This window comes from Empidonax traillii, unplaced genomic scaffold, assembly GCF_003031625.1.
Source record: "Empidonax traillii isolate 1590-97213 ecotype Southwest subspecies unplaced genomic scaffold, ASM303162v1 scaffold138:size3245559, whole genome shotgun sequence".
NCBI lineage: Eukaryota > Metazoa > Chordata > Aves > Passeriformes > Tyrannidae > Empidonax > Empidonax traillii.
The window spans coordinates 399,313-425,171 of record NW_020955331.1 but is presented as its reverse complement, the minus strand read 5'-3'; the positions used below and the strand labels follow the sequence as shown (position 1 = coordinate 425,171).

The following is a 25,859-nucleotide window of genomic DNA, read 5'->3' as shown; positions in this document are numbered from 1 at the left end:
GATAGGTCTTCTTCCCACTTAGCTCTGCAGACAAGGGAGTTTGAGTTGGTTTGTGCCTGGCACAGGGAGGGGAGATGAATCTCGTGTGGCTTAGAGAGGAGTGTTGTTGTTTTTACCTGTTTCCTGAACAGGAAGCAGTCAGGCTCAAAGCCTAAAACTTTGGTCTTTAAAGAGCTCATTCCTGAGCAGAGTCCACATCTAAAGCTGCTCTTTTGCCCTGGGGCAAAATACTGAACCCGGCAATTCCTCCGTTCTGTCGGAGGCTGCAAACTAGGGCTTAATTTTACTCGGACTGTCACAACTCCAAAGTTTATTGGAAGCCAGATTCCCATCCCAAACGCTGCCCGGCACTAAGTAAAGATGCTGAAAGAAAGTCCCGAGAGCCAATCCCAGCGGCAGCACCACCACTAAAGCTATTTATCCCCGCACGGTTTGGAATTTTTTTTCACACATTCTTGCCTTCTGTTTTTGCTGGAGCCTCCGACTCCATTGAGAGGCAAATTTTAGCCATCTGGCAAAGCAGGCTGTGAGGGGAAAAAAAGAGAGAGAAAACACAATGTGCATGGGCACACACTCACACATACAAAACTCTGGAGATTAGGGAAGACAAAAAGTCCGCTGAATGCTGGAGCGCAGGGCAGCCCCGCGGCGCAGAGGAGGGAGAGGCGGGCGGGGAGGAGGGCTCGGATGCGGGCAGGTCTGCCTGCTGCCTGCTGCCCGCCTGGATGTGGGGAACTGCTGCAGGCAGGGAAAGGCGTGACCTGCATGGAAAATGCCAGACAACTCCAGACGCACACACACATAGACGCACACACGCTCACAAATCTCCAGATAGAGATAAAGCGGACAGCGGAGCGTTGGGAAGGAGGCAAAGCTGTCCCCCGCGAACGAGCCATCGATCCTCCGCACCAAATCCACCGGGAAACCCTCCCAGCGGCAAAATGAGGTGAGTAGCTCCGCGATGGGCTGACCCCGGGCTCCCGCACACCATGGTCTCAGGGCACGGCCGGGCAGGGGGGGGCCGTGCTGTTGAGGGAGGTTTCTCGCTGATGACCGTGGCTTCAGCTCCCCTATCTGTGAGCAAACAAGGCATTGCTCACGCCTCGGCTTCGTGCCGCAGCCCAGCCTGCATGCCGGAATCCCGGGAGGGAGCGTCGGGTGATGGGCACCGCTCTGCCGTGGTCCGAGGGACAAAGGTGCGAGTGAGGCAGGACTTGCTGCACGGGCTTCAGGTTTCTGGGGACGCCACGGTGTCACTTTTACCTGAGGTCAAGACTTTTCTGTCGTGAGAAAGAAGTTTGATGCTGTTTTGCCTCCCGTGTTTAAGGGGAATACAGAGTTGCAGCAGCAAACGGCCCGTTGAAATCGAGGAGCTGATGCCCATTTACACCAGCTGAACATCCAGCCCCATGCATGTACTTTGGCCAGAGAAGGAACAGTTCTTCCCTTCTCACATTTTTGTGGTTTCAGAAAAGCTGTCAAAAAAAGGCATGTTCAACCTCACTCTACTTCAAAGAAAAATCAATCCAACTTTCTCAGCTCCCATTAACTTTTCTTTGTAATGAAGAGCTGAGAAAAGTGATGGCATTACACAAATGAAACCCAGAAATTTACTGCTCTGGTTTTGAAAGAACACAGACAAGTTAAAAATAATCCACTAATATAGCTTCAATTTCCTCATCAGCATACCTAAATCAAGCCCTGATTTTGAAACCAGGTGTACGTGTTCGCGTGAGTAGTTCCAATGTCTGTAGTACACACCTACAAGCCTTTGCCAGGCCTTAGTGCCTATTTTAGAAAGCAGAAATTTTCATTTCTAATGGCTCTAAATTTCCTTTGTGTGCTCCACTGTGTGTAAAGAGCCTGAGATTTGATCAGGTTTTATGCAATGGCACAGGCTTTTGTGTTCACACCTCCAGCACAGGTGGTGTTCTCTCGTTTCACAGAGATGAGTTTATGCTCACTTTCATAGTCAAATGGAACTCAAGGCTGGGGTGAAGTCAGCTGGACTGCCACCAATTTCCCTGTCCCCTCTACCCTCCTCTGGGAAAATCAAGTTGGTAATAAGTTGGGACAAATTCTTCAGGTTGAGATTTTTTAAAAGATAGGTTTGATGACAAAACACCTCTAAGGATCTCAGCCTCTGTGTACTTCTCCGTCTTGGGTGAAAACTCTGAGAAATTCAGAGAAAAAGAAGAAGAAAAGAAGAAAAGAAAAAAAAAAAAAAAAAAAAAAAAAAAAAAAAAAAAAAAAAAAAAAAAAAAAAAAAAAAAAAAAAAAAAAGAAAAAAGAAAGGAAAAGAAGAAAAGAAAAAAGAAAGGAAAAGAAAAAAGAAAATAAAAAAGAAAGGAAAAGAGAAAAGAAAAAATGAAAGGAAAAGAGAAAAAAGAAAGGAGAAGAGAAAAGAAAAAAAGAAAAGAAAAAATGAAAGGAAAAGAAAGAAAAAGAAAGGAAAAGAGAAAAGAAAAGAAAAGAAAAAATGAAAGGAAAAGAAAAAAGAAAGAGGAAAAGAAAAGAGAAAAGAGAAGAGAAGAGAAGAGAAGAGAAGAGAAGAGAAGAGAAGAGAAGAGAAGAGAAGAGAAGAGAAGAGAAGAGAAGAGAAGAGAAGAGAAGAGAAGAGAAGAGAAGAGAAGAGAAGAGAAGAGAGAAAGAAAAGAAAAGAAAAGAAAAGAGAAAAGAAAAGAAAAGAAAAGAAAAGAAAAGAAAAGAAAAGAAAAGAAAAGAAAAGAAAAGAAAAGAAAAGAAAAGAAAAGAAAAGAAAAGAAAAGAAAAGAAAAGAAAAGAAAAGAAAAGAAAAAGAAACGCTGGTTTGAGCTGCTGGGCATGGATCTGTCCTTGCCCAGCTGCAAAGACTGTGCTGTTCATTGAGAGCTAATGATCCCAATTTGGCAGGATGAGGCTAAGCAGTAATAATAATAATGATACTTAGCAGTTATTGCCATGATCCTTTCATTAAACCAATTTAGAAAGCATCATTATTTTATTAAGCATCCTTATGTTTATTCTTCCATTAAATGAAGATTTGCCCATCAGAGCCCCATTAGTTAATGGCCATGTTACCAATGGCTGCTGCTCCCAGAAGCAGGAGAAACACCAAGCTCCTGACTGCACTTCAAGCTGTCTGGGAGCTGTGAAGATGCCTTTGCATAAGGTGTGGCACCTGTGTCACACACTTTTAAAAGGGGCTTTTCCCTCACAGGAGCCCCATGCAACTCCCATCCCCACCGCCGCCTCCCTGTGATTTGGCAGGGGGACACTTGTGGTGACTCCTCTCCCATGATCCACTTGGGAAAAGAGATGAGCCTTCAACAGGTTTTGTCATTGCTGGTATTTCATTTCATCTCCTCACATGTATTTTCCAGGTACCTCCTGACCTGGCCCTTATGTGCCTTGCTGCTCTGCATGGCAGATGCCATTGAGCTGACAGACATGTTTGGGGAGATCCAGTCTCCCAACTTCCCCGATTCCTATCCCAGTGACTCGGAAGTGACCTGGAACATCTCTGTGCCTGATGGATTTAAAATCAAGCTGTACTTCATGCATTTTGACTTGGAGTCATCCTACCTCTGCGAATACGACTATGTGAAGGTGAGGTGTGAGATCATGGGGCAGATGGAGAGGTAGGCAGCAGATCTGTTGGGCCATCTGAGAAAGGGTAGTGCTGGAGAAGTTGGGAACAAGACAGGAGTTTTCCCTATTTATTGTGCAGTTGTCAGTCCACTGGACCACAGGGAGAGCTCAGGTAAGATGGCAGCATCGCTTGGACTAGCAATGAGTGGGACACCAGAGTCAGAGGTTACCTACAGAGGATCTGATTTCTGGAAGTAGCTGGGCATCTAATTCTCACTGGATCAAATGGGATTTGCACACCTATGGGCTGATGAAACTCTTGTGGCTAAACCACTAGCCTGTGCCACTTTAATGCCAGCCCCGTGCAAGAAAGACCTCTGAGTTGGTCACACTTTGCCAGGCCGTGACTGTGGGTGCACCTTGCAGCCAGCCTGGGTCCCTGGCCACGACTTGCAGGCTTTTGGGACACACTGTCCAGCTCCCAGGGAAGCAGAAAAGGAAAGGCTAGACCTGATCTTAAGGCTGATATGGAGGTTCTCAGGGAGCTGTCATGGCCAAAACCTCCAAATATTTCAGTCTGCTTCATTTCCGGGCAGTAAGCATCCAAAACTGCAGTGAACCACTCACTGCAGTGCCACAGAGCAACCTTGCCTTTTGCACCACAGGTCTCTCCAGGCAGGGCTCTCCTTCCCACCCAGGACAAGCTGGGTTGTCCATATCTTTGAAAATGGTTAAGTTTGGTGCTTCTGGCGGAGCAGCAGTAGCAAGCAGATGCTTTCTAGGTTTCCTTGGTTGAACAGACCTTATCCCGTCGTCCAGTACAAGCCTCACCCTGCCCCTCTGCACAAAGGCAGGTGGAGCTTGCTCCCAGGTCTGGAACCACAGAACCTGGCCCTGGTGCTAGTTGCCAGAAGATAATTGAGATTATTATTTTATTCTTGCCCTAAGGACACAAAGCAAACACTTGTGAGTTTTTCCCTCTAGGATCTGTTGCTCATTGCTTTAATTTCCCCTTTGTGCTGGCACTCATTCTGCTACTTACAGCTCTCATTGAGGTTTGATTAGTTCTTTCTGCTTCTCCTGGAGCTTCTCCAAGCACAAGGGCCAGGGACATATATAGAGATATATTGCTTTAAAAACCCAATAAGCTCAAGGAACAGATTTCTTGGAAACTTTCCCCGTTCCAAGCTTTACCCTTCCTCCCACCCTTCACCCCCTGCTCTTTTTTCCTTTTTCATAAGGTTCCCTGTTATTTGGCCGTGGTGCCAACTTGGCACAGCAGCTCTCCCTGCCGCTGGATTTCCGTAAGAAGACGGTATTTTTCACAGGGATTTAGATCTCAGCTGTATAAATTTGCTCAGGGCTGTAACTCAGCTTGCGGAGCCTCCACCACAGAATTACATTTGAAAAGGGATGAAAATGGATGGATTACGGGAAATCTGTAAGTTTCTCTGCTGGGTAAGGGTGCAATCTTGATGCTGCTAAAACACCAGTTTACAAAACATCAAAGAGAGCAGCAAATGACTCCGTGGCCATTTTCCTTTTTGGGTTTATGTGTCCAGCTCTGCCGCATCAGTGCAAGGTGTACAAGCAGTGTCAGTGCACGCTTTGACAGAGGCCTCAGTGAACAGCTGTAGAATATAACTACACATCTGGCACATACAGGTGCTTCTCTGTAATACTCTGCTGGTCCCAGGGAGGAAGCTCAGAAAGACACAGGTGAATCTCTGCATTCCACAGCACTCAATGGATTCTCACCCATGAACTTGTACCATTGCTTTCTAAGCTCATGGGTGACTTTAATCTCTGCAGCTTGACATGGCAGAGTTACAGAGGTTAAATATATGATTACATGCTTCTGTGTGTGTGTGTGTGTGTGTGTGCGCGCGAAGAAACACATTCTTGTTTGTTCAGAGTCTACATCATCTTGACTGCCATAAGAAGGAGGTTAAAATGGGGCTGAACAGGTGGAGATTCAGGACAGGCAAAAAGCCTCTGAGCCCTGGCCTTTGCTTCCCTCAGTCCTTGGCTGCCCGCACACCCAAGCTCTTGAGCAGTGTAGAAACTCATTGTGAGTGAGTTCAGGGCAAGCTGAGCTGCAAACCCACACAGATCTCTGCCTTCGGGGTGGTCTGCAGAAGGCAACAGTTTCCAGAGCTCTAAAACAATGGCTAATTAAAACAATAGCTGTTTATTTATATATATGCACATATACGCGTGCGCCTGTGTATATATATGAAAAGAACGTGGCTCCTAAAGAAATGCTCACAGGATGGGAGGCTTGTTTGTGCAAATGGGGATGGCAGAGAGGGGGAGTGATCCAGGAGGAATGGGAGCAGTGCCCCCAAAATGCCCAACTGGAGAAGCCCCCCCATGCAGGTAGAAAGCACCAGTCAGGCACTGCCTCGGGAAGCCAAACTCTGGGCCCCAGTGCATCAGACACAGCCTCTTCTCAGGTTATGGATGCCACCTGTCAGGTCCTTGGGGATAGGGATGGAGTCCACCCTGGGCTTTCAGCTGCTGCCCTTTGCCATGCTCCTCAGCAGGCTCTGCCCAGCTCATTGCTGTCCGCAGGGAACTGATTTGGGGGGTTCCTCATTTGCAGAGGGTCTTACCATGGGTTATCCCACTCCTTTCTGAGGTCACTCATTAGTGAACACTTTTGCACACAAGTCTCCAGCACTGTCCCAGGGCACTCCAAAAGCCACGACCATGACCAGGAAATCAAGTTAAGTGACCTGAATAGTGTCACTGAGGAGTGCTGTGGCAGAGGCAAAGAGATGGATGATGAAATCCTGACTTCTGAGAGTCCTTCATGAGTAAATCCTCAAGCTTATTAGGGAGATCTGAGCCTGGGGTCCTGTCCATGAGGTTTTACACATCGCTTAGTCAACCCTTGGAATGAAATCACCCTCTGAGAACTTGGCAGCCGGTTGGGTACATATCTTTGATTGAAGTGAGGATGAGGGGACACCTCCTTGCTGATGGCAAGGGACATGCAGCGACAGAGAATAACCTTGGTGCTGCATTCAGGGCAGGGTCTGCAAGAAAGGTGCACAGGACCCATCTACACCTTCCTGTGCTCAAAGTAGGGATAAAAGGCAAAAATCAAGGTTTGGCATGAACTGGGGGTTCAGGAGGAGAGCATTCTCTTTTGGTCCCGTCAGATAGCCCCAGTCAGGGGGTTGTTCATGCCTTGGAAGTGCAGGGTCCCCCGAGGAACACTTTGAATCCCAGGAGGCATCTGGGAGATGGCTCTGTGCAGAGCAGTGTGGTGGCACTGGCCACCCCCTGCACTGCTGGGGGCCACAGTTACATCTAATGCAGGGGAAAGAGGATAACAAGGCATGGGAGCAAACCAACAGCTCCTGCAGCACCCCAGCATCCCTCCTGGATCTTTTTTCATCCCCACCCTCTCTAGGGAACAGGCCTGGCCCAGAAATAGGGCATATGGCCACAACTGCCATGCCAGGAGGGGACAGTCTCTGGACTCCAATCCAAGTCCACAGCACAGGAAACCAGACATCCTCCTTTTTTTGCTCGTGACAGGGCTGCCACACGTTCCCATGGAAATTCAGGACAATTTCATGTTTGCATATGAAAGGACCCTTAATGTGTTTCAGGGGGAGGATGGATGCATGTAGGGGAGAGGGAGGCTCTTAGAGGGGCTGTCTCATCCCTACCTCCTTCCCAAGAGTCAGCAGCAGCAATGTGTTGATCTGGGTGTTGTGTTCTTGCCTCACACTGACTGTGGGGCCGCTTGGCGGGGGCCACTTCATGCCCTTCCCTGGCTCTGAGCATCTCCTCCCCATGTCATGTTCCCAGTGTCTTTAGCCCAGCACTGCGATTTCTCTGCCTAATGAGCCATTTATATATATTACAAGTGGTATGTTTGGCCTTCATCAGTCCAATTAGTGCATTCCTGGAGGGCTGGAGGGGGGGGCTGGTGGCGGCTGTGTTTCCGCGTTGCCGACTGCCTGCTCCTCTCTGCTGCCGGCAGCAGACACCAAACTGCCGAGAGCCAAATTCCCCTTGGTGATCGTGGCATTTCGTTAACCCACTGGCTGCAGGAGGCATCTCCGGAGCATCAATGCCCCGATATCCCCAGCAGCCTGTGCCTTGGGGCAGCCTTTCTCTTCTGCTGAGCTAGGGTATTCCAGCTCCTGCCCCAAACCGGGAAATCAGTGTGGGGCAGAGAGGGGCCCCACAGCTTGGGACACCACTTCCCTCACCCACAGCACCAGCCAAAATGAAAGGGCACAGAAGCATAACCAGGGAGGGACTCCCAGCTGCCTCCATCCAGAGGGGCAGAAATCTTAATGAGAGAACGAGGATGCAAGCGGAAACAGGGAACACAGCAGAAGGCATTGGCAGGGGTAGATTTAAGGCATGAGGGTGTCACTATATTTTATTTTTCAAAGGAGGATTCTTTCAGCGTATTTTTACAGGGAATTTCTCTGTGGCAATTGATATTTCCCTCAGGGACACATCTTCTCTAGTGAAAACGTCGACATCGTGACCCGAGAGGGAGAAACTCCAAACAAACAACCGGGATTTAATTACCAGCCTGCTTGCTGGATGTAAATGATCCACAAAAAAAAAGTATACAGTCCCCAGCAGAAGCAGCAAATATTAACCAGGGATGATGACCTCTCTGTTTAGTTTACTGCTGGAGGGCTGCCTCTGCTCCCTGTGGCTTGGAGCATGGGACCCATCTCAGATAAGAGGCCATGGATACCTTCAGTGAGGAGAGCACAGCTCTCCCGGGCCCCGTCCTTCTGCTCCAGGGCTGTATCCAGGGATGCTGGGGGCCATGTTGAGGCTGGCCCCATGGATGGAGCATCCTTGGGCACTGGGAAGATTTTCCCGCACTTTGGTGATGCTGTGCTGCAGATCCTGGGGCTTAAGGAGAGGGATGGGAGCTCACACAGTGGCTCATGTGTCCTGGCAGAGGTGACAGCCACCAGCCCCTCACAGAGCAGGTGGCGGGAAATTCCTCCTTCCCGCAGATTTCCTTAAGAAAAAAGCATTTTCTGAAGAAAAGGCTGCATCCCACGTGCTTGCACAGCCAAGTCTGTGTGTTGGGGCCAAAATGCCTTTTTCCATCCTTGGTGAGGGCACTCCCGTTTTTCAGTCTGAAACACTATTTCAAAACAATTTTTCAGATTTAAAAACAATTCTAAAGCACCACAGTGTATTTCAAAGGGATTGAAACCAGATGGAGCCCAAATTACTTGTTTTCTTTTTTTTCCCCAGAATGCTGTTACCAAAAAAAGAAAAAAAGAAAAGAAAAAAATTCAATTGGGTTTTTGTCCCAAAGTGGGCCGTGTGTTTTTTCTCCAAATTCCCAAAATTTATCATCGGAAAGTCTCTCTCTTTTCTGGCCAGCTCCAGCTTGCATGAGAGGATGGAAAATATCTGGAGGCAATATCAAGGCATGCTGAGTTGCCATTTCCACATTGGCTTTCCCTGGTGTGAACAAGTTTCCGCCTGTTTGTTCAGCTCTGGGAAATTTCCCTTTCAGACCCAGACCCTCCCCAGCCAGCACATCCTAAGGGTCTCCAGAAAACAGGGATTCAGAGAATAGTGTGGCCTTAGTGAGGCCATGCAAGACAGGGACAGCATTCCAACACCTCCAGGAGCCCATGGGTCCCCAAGCGGATGACTGTTTTCCCCAGGTGTGTGCTGGGGGACTGCACACTTCATCACAGCCTCAATAGCCGTGGCTTGGCATGAACGGTGGTGGGCTGGCTGGTGGTGTTCATCACATTCCTCTGCTGGGGCTTATTCATATCTAAATCTCCTGAGGGAAAGCAGGCAGGGTGCTGGGAACCACCTGGTAGGAGAGGTTGTGGTTGAGAGAGGGGTTGGGGATGGGATTTGTAGGAGAAGAAGATAGATCAGTGCTGGAGAAAATGGCAAGGAAAAAGGAAAGGAGGGGCTTTCCAGTAAAAAATTGGATGGTTTTCTGCAGGGATTACATTGTTTTAAGGGACAGGTGAGGCTGTGTTTTCAATGGATGCACTAGAGAGTACTGAACGTGCTGATATGACAACAGGGCCAGCACGCTGGCTCATTACTCCCCTTCTTTATCGCTCTGGATGCCTGGTCAGAGTCCAAACAGTGCCTGGCACCACAGGGCTGAAGCCAGACAGGGACCCTGGGTGGCAGGGACAGGACCAAGATTCTCCAAAGGCAGCAGAGGGAACAGAATGACCATCCAAATTACAGCTGCTTCTTTGAAGTGATGCAAAACCAGTGGGCAGAGGCTCCTCTGGGCACCCTCCCAGCAGCACAGCCCCCATGCAGATGCCCTACCTGGATCAGTGTTTGGGCCGTGGGAAGGGGTGAGGGGGAGCATCTCAGGTACTGATAGCTCTGAATGGAAATGACACAGCCCAGGGGCTGATTTTCACACCTCTTCCTCTACACCACCTGTCCACATCCTTACCTCACTTCCTAAATGGGCTTCCACCCTGCACCCTCCCCTTACACCCTCCAAGCTCCTCTCTACGTCCTGGATGCTACCTGCTCTCAAGGTCTGCTTCAGAGGGTGACTCCAGGCAGAGCAGGCAGACCTGAGTCTCTGTGCACATTTTGCAGAACCCACTTAATTGCTTTCCTGGACTAACAGCATCTCAAAGAGCTGGATCAGTGGGAGTCAGACCTGCCATGCTCTGAGCATCCCTGGAATCACTCTTGGCTGCAGAAGGTGGTGTGAATGCAGTGGGAATGGCTGGAAAATGCTATTTCAAGAATGCCCTGGGAAGGGTCGAGGCAGCAGAGTGGTAAGCAGGACGGGGCTTGCAGGGTCCGGAGCTGCATCCTCATGGCCGTCCAAGGCTGCCAGCTGGGCAGCCTGTCCCACAGAGGCACTGGTCAGCTCTGGAAGGGGGCAGGCTGGGCAAGCACAGGCAAAGATGTGAGCTGCTGGGTGCAGAGATGATTCCAAGCCCAGCCTGACATCCCTGAGGAACACATGGCAGGCTCTCCAGGCTCACCCCTTTGTTCTGCTAACAGATTGAAGCTGAGGACCAGGAGCTGGCAACCTTCTGTGGCAGGGAGACGACGGACACAGAGCAGGCTCCTGGCCAGCAAGTGATCCTGTCCCCAGGGCCCTACATGGGTCTCACCTTCAGGTCCGACTTCTCCAATGAGGAACGCTTCACCGGCTTTGATGCCCATTACACGGCCGTGGGTGAGCAGCATTTGAGCCTTCGGGATGAGCTTCATAGGGTAGGGTAACAAATTTGCAAAGATCACATCCCAATTCAGCCTTGGGGAACCCTGGCACAACAGGAGCTTGTGTGCAGCCCTTGGGCCACGTGGGACTCACTGGGTGCTCATGTAACCCTCCACATGGGACAAGTAATTTCTCAGTGTTGTGGCAAATATCCCCATGAGGAGTGAGATGTGGAGGACTACAAGATGAGCTCTCTGCCTTGTTATCTTTATCCTAGATGTGGATGAGTGCCTGGAGAAGAGTGATGAGGAGCTGGCATGTGACCACTACTGCCACAATTACATCGGCGGGTACTACTGCTCCTGCAGGTTCGGGTACATCCTCCACTCCGACAACAGGACCTGCAAAGGTACCACCCAGGCACAGTTCAGACACAGGGATGGTCACACAGAGGGGCCCCTGAGCAGGCAACAGACCTACCAAACACAGGCAAAACTGCCTTTTTTGCTGCCAGGAGGGAGGAGATGCCTCTTCCCTACAAACCAGTGATTTGGGACTGTTTGTTCCCATGGGCTGTGCTCCTCAGCTAAACTCTATAGACCTCCTCAAGTCAGAGAAATTAAAAGGTTTAGTCTGTGCTCTGAAACTGCATCATGTAGATTAGCTAAGACTAGCTCTCAGTCCAGAGCCTCTGTGCCAAAGGCATATTTGTAAGTTGGCTGTGTGAGATGCTCCACGCATGGAAAATATTTGGATTCCATGGACCCACTCAACAGATCCCACTCCACTGGGAGGGCTCCTAAATGTGGTCAGGATTGGGGCATGACTGTCAGGGCCCTTACAAAGCCATGGCTGTGTTTCAGTGGAGTGCAGTGACAACCTCTACACCCAGAGGAGCGGGGTCATCACCAGCGCTGACTTCCCCAGCCCCTACCCCAAGAGCTCGGACTGCCTGTACCGTATCGAGCTGGAGGAGGGCTTCTTCATCACCCTGGACTTCGAGGACAGCTTTGATGTGGAAGATCACCCTGAGGTGACCTGTCCATATGACTACATCAAGGTGAGATGGGGTCTGCACACTGCTCCTCTGCAGCTCGCTTTTCTTTTCCCCAGTGCCCTGGTGAGGGGAACAAATCACCCCAGTCTAAACAGGAGTGAAGTAACCATCAGGAGCCCTGTGCTCTCTTGACCCCATGTCTCTTATTAAATCTGATTTTGACCCTTTCAGCCAACACTCACCCTCTTTCTGTTCACATCCCGCCAACACATAGTGCTTAAGCCCGACTGACCCCACTGCAGGCCTACCCATTAGTCTCAGGGATCAAAGAGCTTACTCATACCATCCACTCATCTTTGCCTCGTCAGATCAAAGCTAGCCAAAAGGAGTTTGGACCTTTCTGTGGAGAGAAGTCCCCAGGACGCATTGAAACCCAAACCAACAGCGTGCAGATCCTCTTCCACAGTGACAACTCTGGAGAGAACAGAGGCTGGAAGCTGTCATACACAGCAATTGGTAAGTCCTGCTGCCTTCCACTGTTTGCTGGGCTTGGGAATAGGAAGGGCTTTATAAAGGTGGACACCATGAGTTTGCTGGTCCATGATCCTGTCTCTAGGAAGGATCTGTTCTGGAAATCACACAAGGAGAGGCATAAATAACACAGAGCCCTCCCTCCAAAGGGTGCATCTTCAGATGGGCCCTGAAACAAGATCACATTGCAAAGCAGAACAATTTTGGTCAGGGTAATTGCACAGGCTACTGTTATTAGCTCCTAGATTTGTAATGCCCAAAACCAGAGAATTACAGACTGGAGGAAAGACCTGGAGCCTCCATTCCTTCTAGAAGAGCCTGGATGAGCCATGGAAATGTAGACTAGTGCAGGAGCAAGGCAGAAATGCTCAGACTCTGCTACATGGCCTGGATGGCAGAGCTGGGACTCCACATTTCCTCTATTTATTCCTCCGCATTTTGTTTTGCTTCATTTTCTTTTATTCAAAGGAAACCCCTGCCCACCAGTGCAACCACCAATCAATGGGAAAATTGAGCCTTCTCAAGCTAAATACACCTTCAAAGACCAGGTTGTCATCAGCTGCAACGCTGGATACAAAGTGCTGAAGGTATGGGGAAATTATGTGGAGCGGGGAATAGGGTAGGAAATGGAGGATCCTTCGGCTCAAAGCCATTGCATCTCTGGGAGGGTGAACACAACCCACAAAACATCCTTACCCTCTTCCTAGGGGTGAGGAAAAAATTTCCTCTGAGAGCCACCACTTTTCCTTTCCAAAGATACAGAGGAAGAGAAGAGAGAGCACTTTCCTGAGCCACCCTCTCAGCATCTCTCCAGACCCAGCAAGCTCACAGAATGTCAGGCTTGGCACCTCTGCCAGAGAAAAAGTCAGCAAAAGCCCCAGGGGAGTGCCAGGGTTTTGTCTGCTCCCCACCTTGATGAGCACTGGTTCAGCAGCCCTACAGAGGCCACCCTCTACTGACTGCGAGGTCCTTTGGGACAGCTTCAGCAAGTCACGGGAAGCAGGATTTTGGCAGGCCCTCTCCGGGAAGCAGCTGAGAACCACAGGGAGTGTGGGTGACTCACAGAGTGGCTGTCTTGCCTCCAAACCAGTAGCCCACTGTGACTTCGAACATGGAGTTGGGTATTTCTATAAAGTCCTCCTAGTCCCATTCTTTATGCAGAGCTGCCTTCTTACCCATCCCATCATCTAGAACAGGAATAAATGACTCCACTTCTTTTGCTTCAGCATGACACTGAGTTGCTGGCAACGAAAAAACTTTCTAAGATTTTGTTATGATTTTATTGCAATTTTTAGTTCCTCTTTCAGGGGAGGTTGGATATAACTTGACTAAATCACCAAGAAATTCCCTTTTAATCGAGAGATTTATTTCTTTTCCATGAACATTAATAGGTGTTTTGGTTTTTTTGTTGGCACCTTCTACACAGGATAACATGGAAAGTGATTCCTTCCAGATTGAGTGTCTGAAGGACGGGACATGGAGTAACAAGATCCCTATCTGCAAAAGTAAGGACACCCTTCCCTACCCTCCCGATGTCCTCTTCCTGCTAAAATAATTTCATGCTAACAGGAGCTGCCCTGCCAGAGTGGAGTTCCTTACTCAGAGACACAAACCCAGCCAGAGAGGCTACGTAACCCTGCAAAAGCTCTTTTGGCTTGTTCTTGGATAACGTAACAGGGCTCAGTCCAAATACCACAAGCAGGAGATTGGTTCTCTTATTTAGATTACTCATATAACTTAATTTGTGAGCCTTTTTTGCTGTCTCCCTGTCAAAGAAAGGGCAAGCCTGGCTCTTGAGCACTGGCTCTGTCAGATAAATCTGGGATAATTTGGGATAATCCAATTCCTGGTCCAAATTTCCTTCCCAATGGAGGCTGTCAAGACCCAGGGCATTAGTCCCAAGTACTAACCTAAACTTGGCACTGCTCGGCTAAGTGAAAGGGGAGAGAAAAGTTGTCCAAATATTAACAAACCATAAAATGGGAGAAAAGGGGAGAAGAAAAGAAAAGCCATTTGAAAGACCAGGTGATGATTTGCATCATCTCTTCTTTCATCTAACCCAGCCCCCCTCTCAGCTCAGGCTTGGGAGATGTATCTGATAATACCTTTTCCCTTTACCCCAAACCCCTCAGCCCTCAGGGAGGCTCTCACTGCTGCTCAGTCTGTTGTAAGGCTGGCCCAGAGAGGAGAAAAGAAGCAAACTCACTCAGAGAGTGTCCCAGGCCTTTGCCAGGAGATGCAGGAGGAAATGCTTTCTAGGGATGTTGGGATCCTCATCTGGGCAGATCCTTATTCTTTTAAGAATATTCTGGATCTTACCTTATAAGAGTATTTCTGGAGTTTTAATTCATGTTTTCTCTCTCAAAATGGAAACTGGGATGCTCTGAGACCTACTAAATAGAATCATATCTGAAAGAGCTCCTTAGAAAGTGTAGGGTCAGCGATGCCTCTGCCCTGCCAAGGAACTCCCCACTCCTACACTCTCATTGTCACAGTCTCCCATTGATTGTATACAGCTTGAACAGTGATCAGATAAAAATTTGCATCATGTAAAAAATAGAATGAAATTCCAGGTAAATATTTTTAACCCCAGAAAGTTGTTTTTTCCAAGAAAGTTTAAATTATTCTCTTCATTATTCCAGCTGGAATAATGATCACTTCTTGTGTAATATGACTCACTACACTAAATTTCTAAGACTTTTTTGGAAGCCAAGAAACCCCTAAATGGGCAATTCATCCCTCCAAACTGCAAGCCTCCCACCTCCCCAGGATATCTGGGAGAGGCAGGGCACAGGCAAAAACGGTTTTAGAAAGCAATGCAGAAAATGGGAAACTTCTCAGCCAGTGTGGATAAAATCTAGCTCCATAGCCTGTAGAGGCTAAACAAAAACCTGTGACAGCTTCTCCCAGCCACTGCCCCCAGGCTGCCCTGGCCCAGCAGAGTGAGAGGGTCCCCAGTAAGGCTGTGGCTCTGCTGGCATCCACAGCATCCTGGCACAGCTCGCCAGGCGCTCATTAACGATTTCTGGTGTTTTGGGGGCTGAGTTTCCTGCATGTCTCTCTCTGCTCATCTACTAATTGGGCTTTCTCTCTCTGCTCTCCTCCTTCCCCTCTGCTTTCGGTGCAGCTGCAGATAGAGCCGACAACCAGACAGAGGGAAGAGCTGGCTCGGAGCAAGTGGCCGCGTGAGGCTGGCTCGGCCGTGCCGCCCCGACGGGCAGCCTGTCTTGATGCCCCTCTCTGATCTATCCAGTACCCAGGGCAGGCTCCCTTTGCTGCTGGCCTGGCTGCGAAATCCATCTCTGTGGCTTGTCTAACCGGCATGGCACTGTTAACCCCCCCGCGCCTGGTGCTTTCTTAACTCCGTCTTGAGAAGGGGAAAGGAAACTGGAGTTGAACACTCTGTTCCCACTGTCATGCCTGGGGACCACGTGCTGCTGCCAGCTCCTGGCATGTCCATATCCCTCCCTCTCCATGCGGATGCCTTGACCACCTTGGCTCCCCCTCCAAGGTGGCTATTGCACGGGGAGCACATGGCAGTCATGGTTGGTTGGTTGGATTCAGTCTCCTGCTGCCCTTCGTCCCTGGCCCAGCATCACAAATAAGAAACACTCCTTCCTCTCCTTTCTCCAAGAGTCCTGGTGCCTTTCAGACCCTCCAGACAAGGAGGCCTGGAGGATGGGTTGGCATCACTAGCCCTTTCCTGCAGGCACCGAGCCCTGGCACCAACACAGCAGGATGGATGTTCCTCCACCTCCCCTTTGCTTCCCACTGCTGGCCCGGCAGAGGTGAGGATGGGCTGGCCTCATGCTGACTGCAGCTGAAGGAGGTCAGAGCCTGGTATCTGTCCCCATTCACACCCCCAGGAGCCATGGGCATGCACCCTGGACTCCCTGAGGCGTTAGAGGCTTCACTAGGAGGGATATGGGATGTGGACCAGAGGCTGGGAGAGGAGGAGGTGTGTGTTGGGGAGCTCGGTCCACTTCTGGTCCTACAAAGACAAAGATGCTAAATGGCCTCTTTCCTGAGGGAAAACTCCGGAAAGGCTCATGGAACAAATTCCTCCCCTCACCTTTTCAGCAGGACCTGGGACACTGGTGTGGCAACACCTCTCTGCAAGAGCCCATTCTCCAGGCATCAGGTTTGCCCAGGCCTCGGGGACACACAGGGGTGGGATGGGCTCTTCAGGCTGGTGGATGCTTCCCTACAGCCATAAATAACCCCAGAGTAGAGGTGCCAGCCAGGATGGTCCCCCAACTTTCATTCCCTCCTTCCTGCAAGGGAACAGGTACCCAGAGTATCCACGCAGCCTGGCTGCACCCACACACTCATTCCATCACCTGCTGTCCCTACAGAAGGTGAAGGGGACCCTAGTGAATAGTGAGCTGCAGCATTTTGCCATAAATCAGGCTTTTTTCACCCAAGCAATTAGGCAACCCTGAGCATTGGAAGATATCCCTTGTTCCAGCTACTACTTTGGGTAAATTCTCTCTTTGTTAGCCTGGATCACTTCATGAGGAGTTAGGACTCCTGTACTCACTCCCTTCACAATCTGGAGGACATGCAGACTCACATCCACAGAGGGTCATCCCTTATCCACAGGAGCTGCTTTCTGCAGTCAACCATCCCCTACTCAAGCCCTCATCCTAAACATAGCAGAACCCTACTCCACAGCACTGCATTTCCTGGCAGGATCAGACCCTGGTTCCTGTCCTCCACTAGGGCAGGTCCCCCAGGATGGGGCAGGGGGAAGCTGCACAGCATTTCCTGAGTGTTCTGTGACATGACAGGGAGCTATAGCTCCAAAAGGGTGTCTCCTGGCTTTGGAGGATGAACCATCTCTCAGCCTGGGGTCCTTCCTGATGTGTTTGGCACAAACCCAATACAGGGGACAAGCTGGTAGGAGAGGCTGGGCAGGGTACTCTGAGTGATCTAGAGGAGAAAGGGGATCGTGGACAAGCCATGGGGAAGGGCAGTGGTACCCTGAGAATTTTTATCCCTTCATCAGACCCTGAGCCAACACCAGGGATGGGTGAAGCAGAGCCAACGTTGACAATATCCTGGGGGATGGAACAGGTTTGATCTCACCCATATCTGCTGGCATCATCCCTGCCTGCAGGCCAGCCAAGCCACACTCTTAATGTCCTTCATCTCCTGCTGTTGCATGACAACCAGGACCAAGGGTTGTTCAGCCTGATGTGTAAATGCTTAACAGCACTGTTTGGTGAGCAAGACCAGAGTAGGAAGGACTGGACCATGCTTTCGGCAAAACCTTGTGCATAGAGGAGCACCCCTGATTCACAGCATAGGCTGGTGAATTACTGCCTACTTCTCCTTGCCCACTCCTAAGGGATGCAAAGATGTACTGTGAGACCATCTCACATCAGCTCTCACTTGCGAGAGCAGGCTTCCTCCCCTCTCAACAGTATAGCAGGGAGATCTCACACTAAATGGAGGGGTTCCCAGGACTGGGTTCTCTACCAGCATGAATGGTGCTGGCACTACAACCAGCAGGGGAGCCATGCCGTTTGCATGCCCTGTCTGTGCATGCCCTGTCTGTGGGAGGGTTTCACAGAGCCAGGCTGTCCTGACTGAGAGAGAGCCTTCTGCTGCTGTCTGAGGCCATGTCAGGCTGAGTTTCCTGCAGTGCCCTAGAGAAGGGCTATATGGGCCCATGCTCAGCCCCACAGGACCAGTGCCAAAGCCCAGCACTACCTGCCTGCTGGTTGTCTGGATACCCCAAGAAACAGCACAGGGTTCAACTCCCCTTCTGTGTTGGGTTTCAGTTGCTGACTGCAAAGCGCCGCCGGAGCTGGAGCATGGCTTTGTCACCTACTCCACCAGGGACAACCTGACCACCTACCGAGCAGCCATCCAGTACCACTGCCAGCACCCCTACTACCACATGGCCCCCAACAGCACGGGTGAGCAGTGGGGCCAGGGCACGTCCCCACTATACAGCGCAGGTGGGCGCGTGGCCACGCACGTGTGCGTTTGCAAGTGGGGGGAGCTTGGGGTGGCTGCTCCGGGGTGCTCTGCTAACAGCAGGCTGTGGATGTAGCCTACACGCACCGTACCCTGCGTCTGCACTGCCTGGACTGTCAGACTGGACACATCCTGCTCCTCAGTGAGGTAGGAGGGAGTTGGACCTTCCTCGTGCTTTGCCTGGGTGTTTTACAGCCTTGGCAGAGCAGTGTGGGTGTTCTGCATTCTGCCTTCTCGCCCTGCCATTTGCTCCATGCAGATTATAGAATTATGGAAAAGTGAAAGGAGCTGCTGCTGGAGAGAGCACCAGGTCCAGCAGCCTCAGCAGGGGCTCTGTGAGGCTCCTCATCCCAGCAACCAAATGTTCAGCATAGCCAAAGCTAAACAGATAGAAGTAGGATCATATCAGACTGGGTTTTCCCCCCAGTCCTCCTGATCCACAACAACAGAAAATGTACAAGGTACTTTGACAAGAACTACAGGTCTCTGCACCCTTCAAACTCAGTTCTGGGCAGCAGAAAGTTTGTGTACACACCCCAGACCATCTTTCTCCTCCTCCCTAGGCAAGCGAAGCCAAAGGAATTCCTCACATTCCTGTCTCCCTGCTTGTATCTCCCACTGGCCCTGTGCATCTGGTCCCAGCATCCCGTATGCATTAGCAGATCGGGCACTGGCAGTATTTATGTGGAGGCTGTTGCCAGCAGAGGCTGAAGGCACAGCACTGCCCTCCAGACAGCTCAAGGCAATGAAACTGAGGATTGTGGCATGTCCCCTGCATGGGGACAGGGGCTGCCAGGGCCCGCCAGAGAGTGGAGCACAGAGAGCTTTAAAAGGCAGGTCACCTGAAAAAGGGTTCTCAGGGTCCTAACCACTGGGCAAGTCTCCTCATTGCAAAGGACACTCCCTCATGGCAGGACCACAGACGAGCTAACACTTTGCTCTCTTGCAGCCACCTACACGTGCGACGCCTCGGGGGTGTGGAGGAGCGAGGAGCTGGGGACCAAGCTGCCGTCCTGCCGACCAGGTACTGGTGCTGGGGCAGCTGGTTCCCCTCGCTCAGCAAGGGGTGCAGAGCAGGGACATGCAGGGAGGGGATGCCTGACCAGACCATGCTCCCTGGTGACAGTGACTTGGCTGTTCGTATCCAACTGCCACAGTGAATGGCCAGGGGAGGGTTGGGGACAGAGTCTTTCTGCTGTCCCAGCTGGCTCAGATGGTCAGGCTGCAGTGGTGGCACTGGGCAGCAGTGATGAGGCCATATGTCCCTGGCAGTTTAGGGCAGCAGTGGGGTCACAGCCATCCTGGCTGTCAGGGCTCCCCAAGCTCCCCATTCTGGCAGACAAGGAAGCCAGCAGTCCCAGGGCAGAGACCACTGTCCATGTTCAGCCCCCAGCATCCCTGGAGATGGCTCCAGCCAAGGGCAGAGCATTGCCTGGCTGTCAGCTCCCATAGGCAGTGTGTAGACATCCAGTAGCAATTATCACCTCTTCAAGCCTTGCAGAAAAACTCATCTACTTTTGCAGGGAAGGAAAATCCCAAGTCTGAGCAGTGGCAGAAATGTTTGCAGCCAGCAAGTTTCTAGGCCAGGCGCCCACTCAGGATTAAACAAAAGTCTCTGGGCTGTTTGTGGGCCATAGCTATAAGAGCGGGGCCAGGTCTGGCTGGCAGGTCGGGGGCCTGGAGGCAGTTTGGGTGTGGATCATGATCCAGTGTGTAGGGAAGGCTCTCCAGAGAGGTGCAGGGATCCAGTTGCCATGCAGCAGCTGCAGCTGCAACCACCCCAGGGTCCCCACACTGGCTCAGCCCCATGGAGGGTATCTGCTCTCCAGACATGCTGAGACACTGCAGAGGAGGGACCCCTGAGATTCCCTGCATCCTACAAAACTACAGAAAACTCCCAAAAAACTCCTGGTCTGTGGCTGTTCTTTTTGTGGCAGCTGCTCCCTGAATCTCTGCTTGATGTTTCAGCCTGAACTAATTTGAACTGGGAGCATATGGGGACAGCTTTTGGGGCCATAGCTGCTTTCATGGGCCATTTCCAGGCCTTTTGATTAGTGGCAGGAGTCAGAGAGACTTCAGGAAAATGGAAAATCCCAGAGAGAGGGTGACGCGCTCCTGAGATCGGCATCTGCAGGCAGCAGCTGGCCAGCTGTTCTTCAGATCTTCCCCATGTCTCACGCACCTCCCCATCAATAGAAACCTCTCTTCCAGGCCACTCCATGCCTGCCTCTGCCATCAGTGGGAGCATTTGCAGCCTGGTCAGCATTTTTTATATGTAATTTAATAGAATAAATATTTGGCTGGATGCACTTCCTCTAAAACCATCTCCTTGGGACGACCGTCAGCTTCAGTGCAGCAGACCATCTGGGCTGGGACACAGGAATTCTTTTCCTGAGCGTGTTTTCTATTCCTTTCAGCACTGGGAAAGGCAGGGTGCAGAGCACATGCAGAGACACTCACCATGCTCCTTCCCTGCTAGAGTCACATTTTTCCTAGAGACAGATCCCAGTCACAACAAATCCACATTAGCAGCTCCCAGTGCTCCTGCACTAGTTCCAAGGCTGATTCTCAGCCCCGATCCCATCAGCCTGAGAGGTCAGATCCTCTTTTTGAGAGGCTTGGCATCCTCCCCTCACAGTACAAGTGGCATCAAGGCAGAGGCTTGGCACTTTCCCTTGTGTATATGGGTTCTCTTTGCAGACTCAGAGGGATGAGACCAGCACCTGAGCTTCTGCGATTCAGGACTCTTCCAGATGTAGAAGGACAAGCCCAAATTGGCTACCACAACCTCCTGGTGACATCAGCACCCACAAGCCAGCTGGGAGTCCCCAGCTGGCTTGTGGTCCACAGGGCTGCCAGAGGCATGAATCAGCCGCCCCCACCTCCACCAACCATGGCCCAAGGCTTAAGTTCCATAGGGACAGGATTGTTCCTGTCCACCCTGTCCAACCCTCCCAGAGTCACCTTCAGCATCCTGAGTCCCTCCTCTTCTTCACGCTGTGTCACAGTGCCTGGATAAAGCTCCTGGAAGCAAACCAGTCAGCACATCAGGGCTCTTCAGGCATTAATTCTGGGTCTGTTGAAGAACTGAGAAAAGGGATTCTGTTTTGGCTGCCAGAATTGTGCTGAGGAGGTGCAGGAGCAATGCCCATGGTGCTAGGCAACTTGGCTGAGCCCTCTTCAGCCACAGCTTCTCTGGGAGGGCAGATGCCATGGTCATGAGAACACAGACCTCATGACAGGTCTCAGAGCAAGGGGTGAGACTGGGCTGATGTCAGGCTCCAATCCTCCCACCAGCATTCCCCCTGGGTATCTTGGCACACTGAACAGGAGCCAGGCAATTGACTGAAAGGTCTGGGAAGGGCTGAGCAACCTCAAAGGTCACAGTGAGGCTGCTGATTTACTCATTTGGCCTTTCTGCTTCTGAAGTGGTGTGGATCCAGCCAAATCCCTCCATAAACTACAAAAGAGAGTGTTTGGTTTGAAGATAACCAGCCATGCGTCATAATCTACAGGGATATCCCTTTTCATTTGTTCCCTAGATAAGTAAACTGGGAGTAACTGCCCTGTCCTTTCTGTCCCCAGTGTGTGGCCGGCCGGCTCGTCCTCTGCCTGGGATCATCAAGCGCATCATTGGCGGGCGGAATGCAGAGCCCGGCTTCTTCCCCTGGCAAGCCCTGATTGTGGTGGAGGACATGTCCCGGGTGCCCAACGACAAATGGTTTGGCAGCGGGGCCCTGCTCTCAGATTCCTGGGTGCTGACGGCCGCCCACGTGCTCCGCTCCCAGCGGCGGGACAAGACTGTCATCCCCGTCTCCAAGGAGCACGTCACTGTCTATCTGGCCCTTCATGACGTGAGGAACAAGATGGATGCTGTCAACCGGACAGTGGAGAAGATCATCCTCCACGAGGAGTTTGACATCCAGAACTACAACCATGACATCGCTCTGGTCAAGCTGAAGGAGAAGGTGACCATGGGGAAGTATGTCATGCCCGTCTGTCTGCCCCAGCTTGAGCATGAGCTGGAGGGGCCTCACCCCAACACGCTGGGGCTGGTGGCTGGCTGGGGTATCTCCAACCCCAACATCACAGTGGATGAGATCATCAGCTCGGGTATGAGGACCCTGTCTGACATCCTGCAGTACGTCAAGCTGCCGGTGGTGCTGCACGCCGAGTGCAAGACCAGCTACGAGTCGCGGTCAGGGAACTACAGCGTGACTGAGAACATGTTCTGCGCTGGCTACTACGAAGGTGGGAAGGACACTTGTTTGGGAGACAGCGGGGGAGCCTTTGTCATCCAGGACCCGGGAACCCGGAGGTGGGTGGCGCAAGGGCTGGTCTCATGGGGTGGCCCAGAGGAGTGCGGCAGCAAGCAAGTGTATGGTGTGTACACCAAGGTCTCTAACTATGTGAACTGGGTGGAGAAGAAAACAGGCTCCTCAGAAAGATGGACATTTCTGGACTCTGAGCCAGAGAGATGAGTGACTAAGCAGCCTGCTGCCACCGCGGCTCCCTTTCTTGTTATTGTTTAATATGCTCCAGACTCTGGTCTTTCGCAAGCAACAGCCACGATACTCCACTCATGCCAAGCCTTTGCCAGCCCTCAAGGTCATTTGTTTCACTTGGTCCCACATCCCTTCACTTGCATTCTTAGGAAATGCTTGCCAGGGAGCTGGGGGAAGGGAGCAAAAGGCGAGATCTCGGTGTCCTCAGCTTGTGCTGCCCATCTGCAAACCTCACCCACGCTCCAGGGAGCCTTCCTCCAAGCCAGGAAAAAGGCACAGAAACTGAGGCAGCATTTCCTTGGCACCAAAGCTTTGTGCCATGCACAGGGAATTGCCCCCACCTCTGGGACTCTCTGGTCAAATCTTCCCATCAGAAGATGCAACTGTAGAGCCTATGGACAGAGCAGGAAAACCCATCTGGGCAGGCCTGAACCTCACAGGTCCCCCACACTTTCTATGCAAGGAGTAGTGAGAGAGTCGTGGGGGGTTGCTATTATTTTTGTTTGCAAGCAAACTTCCCTGCCTGGTGGCATCTCAGGTGATGCGCACCTGGCCCCAAGGATGTGAGGGTGAATCCACAGTTAGCCCTAAACTTCAGCCCTAAACTTCAGCCAGCACCAGCCCAAATGGTCTACCTGTGTCTTACCATGTGGGATGAGTGACCCACAGAGGACACAGGGACAGGGAGAGGGGTTTGGACTCAGCGTCACACTCACCTCCAGCCACAAAACATCTCCAACCCTCTATCACTTCAAACCTTCTCCAGTCACACCCCCAGACTAGCTCTGTGGTTTCCAGCCACAGCAGGCCTCCCAAGGAAATTTTTTCAACATATGAGACAGCATCACTTTGGCTCTACCTAAGCAGTACTTCTTTTCAGCAGAATCATTTCAGATAGAACATGTTTCCTTGGGCTTTCACCTCTTTCTCAGGAGCCTGGTAAGTCCTGCATGGCAGTTTTTTCATTCTTGCAAGAACCTAGTCCATTTTAAGTGCTTTTAAGGCCATTGATTTAGCTGGTTTACGGTTACTGATGGTGTTCGGCATTTGTTCATGGCTCCTGTGGGCTATTCCAGGTGTCCAAGTCATTTTAGACTGACCCAAACTCACCTAACGCACTAGAAGTATTCATATCTCACCAGCTTCCTTCCAAGGCCCACGCAGACAAATAAGCCCTGCCAAGGAACAAGGTCATGTGAGCTTACCTTCCTTCAGTGGGGATACCTTCTCCTTCATTTGCCAGCAAAGCCCTCCTAGAGCTCTAAGCAACATGCAAAAATTGCCTGCTGTTCTCTCCATGTGCCTATAGCCTCCTTTTGGTCTCTCCACCTTCTCCTCCTTGCTTTTGCCATGAAAGGAAGAAGCTAGCAGTGGGTGAGCCACTCTGACATTTTGTTATTATCCAAAAAGCCATTTGTAGAGCATTAGAGGAGCAGGAGGCCTAAGGAAGGTCAGTCTTGCAGGCATACTATGAACTGTACTCTTGGCTATGTCATGTAACTGCAAGGTATTTTCTAGTATATATATATATATATATATATTTCTTTTTTTTTGATACTACATTCTGTAAAATATCTAATGTCATGTAAGGATAGTTCTCTGCAGTCTTCCTCCTGAGAACTAAATAAAACTTTTATATGTACTGAGTTTGTGCCCTGAGACTTTTATTCCAAGAGGAACATGGTCAAGGTTGGTTGCTAGTCTCTGCCATGCACACCTCCTCTCCCAGGTGGATTCTCACACCATCCCTCACTCCGATGGCTGCTCAGCCATGGCCTGCGCAGCTTCATGGGCTGAGACAGTCCCTGAGTAGCCCTGAATACAAATCACAAAAAGGGCGACAGATGAGATTCTGTCCTTCAATTATTTATAGCCTGAGCAAAACACTGAAGGGGCAATGGCAGGAGGAGAGGGCAGCAACCTGTATGCTGAGAATAGCAATTAAATCTGAGTTCAATTGCCATGAGGAAAAAATAACAGGTATATGATTTTTGCTTTAAAAGGAGTGAAAAATCAGCCCATCCCAGTAGCTGTTGGACTGAGAGAGTGTCTTCATAGCAGAGGCTCTGCAGCAAGCTCAGATGTGAGCTGAGGCAGGTACAAAGCTCTGTTGGGCATCTCTGTATCACAGGCTGTGAAAATCTCACCTTTGGAGAGAGCTTAAAATCACAGGCACTGTTCCCTATCATGTGCCTAGATCCAAGTCTGAGAGCTGAGTTATTGATCCCTATTTTTCTATGGCACAGAACTGAAAAACAGTGCCAGGCTCCTCTGCATTGATGGCAGGGAGGAGGGCCATGGGTCTGGCTCACTCATGGGTCTGCTGACATGACCAGAGACAGTGAGGGTAAAGGAGAGGAGAGGAGAGAGAAAAAGCAAAATCAAAGCATGGTTCTCTGAGCATTAAACCATCATCTGTAGGATCTGAGCCCAGACAGCTCTGGGGCACATTAAGAAATATTGCTGCACTACAACAGATAACTCATAAATACAAACTCTCCTCCACCTCTTGTTGATAGCTCTGCCGGGAAATCCCCATCACAACCCAGCCCTCATACCCTGCTCACCAAGCTGCTGCCGCCAAGTGCCAACCCCTCGTGCCCCACGGGCGCTTCAGTGGTTGCAGGGTGGGCTGGCAACAGGCAGCCAAGGAGAAAAGTGGGAGCAACAATAGGCTTTGCTTTTGCTGGCACCTCGCAACCTGCCAGAGTGGTGAGAGCTTCTCTCCAGGGAGACAGGCGCGGAGACAGCAATTTATCAGTCTGGCTGTGGTGAAAAGCCAGAAAAACATCCCCGAGGAGGTTTTACTGCCCCTGGCTGCATGTGAGTGCCAGGCGTGAGCTGAGAGTTGGCTACAGCAGAGCCCAATCTCAAACAGACTGGAGGGGACACCCAGGACCTACAGAGAGAGAGAGCATCCTTCTTCCCTCAGCCACCTTCCACTGTTCCCATGCTAGCTGGGGGCCTGGCCACTGCTCACCAACCTTGGGGCTGCACCGAGCTGCAAGGACTTGCTCTGTACTCCAAAAGTGCCAAGAGCCACAGAAAGAAGCAGTTTGAGGACAGTTTGCTAAGAAACAAGTGGGAG

General features: G+C 50.8%; 1 protein-coding gene across 3 annotated transcripts; it reads left to right on the top strand.

Moving 5' to 3' along the window:
- Positions 1-336: 336 nt before the first annotated feature.
- On the top strand, positions 337-24,388 carry MASP1 (mannan binding lectin serine peptidase 1). 3 transcript variants are annotated; one of them, XM_027884065.1, is made up of 11 exons: positions 337-946; positions 3,363-3,588; positions 10,591-10,768; positions 11,031-11,162; positions 11,617-11,813; positions 12,119-12,266; positions 12,750-12,868; positions 13,708-13,786; positions 18,068-18,205; positions 19,216-19,290; positions 21,852-24,388. In XM_027884065.1, the coding sequence occupies exons 1-11, from the start codon at positions 726-728 to the stop codon at positions 22,745-22,747; spliced, it is 2,409 nt and encodes an 802-aa protein (XP_027739866.1). In that variant the 5' UTR covers positions 337-725; the 3' UTR covers positions 22,748-24,388. The 3 variants fall into 3 exon arrangements, with proteins under 3 accessions (XP_027739866.1, XP_027739867.1, XP_027739868.1); XM_027884066.1 differs by lacking the exon at positions 18,068-18,205 and having other exon boundaries at positions 338-946; XM_027884067.1 differs by lacking the exons at positions 18,068-18,205; positions 19,216-19,290; positions 21,852-24,388 and adding an exon at positions 15,409-15,909 and having other exon boundaries at positions 349-946.
- Positions 24,389-25,859: the final 1,471 nt, after the last annotated feature.

Coding starts and splice junctions, on each gene's coding strand:
- MASP1 (XM_027884065.1), top strand. CDS start 726: ATGTGGGGAACTGCTGCAGGCAGGGAAAGGCGTGACCTGCATGGAAAA. Junction 12,267..12,749: donor GCTGTCATACACAGCAATTG/GTAAGTCCTGCT, acceptor TTTTATTCAAAG/GAAACCCCTGCCCACCAGTG. Junction 18,206..19,215: donor CATGGCCCCCAACAGCACGG/GTGAGCAGTGGG, acceptor GCTCTCTTGCAG/CCACCTACACGTGCGACGCC.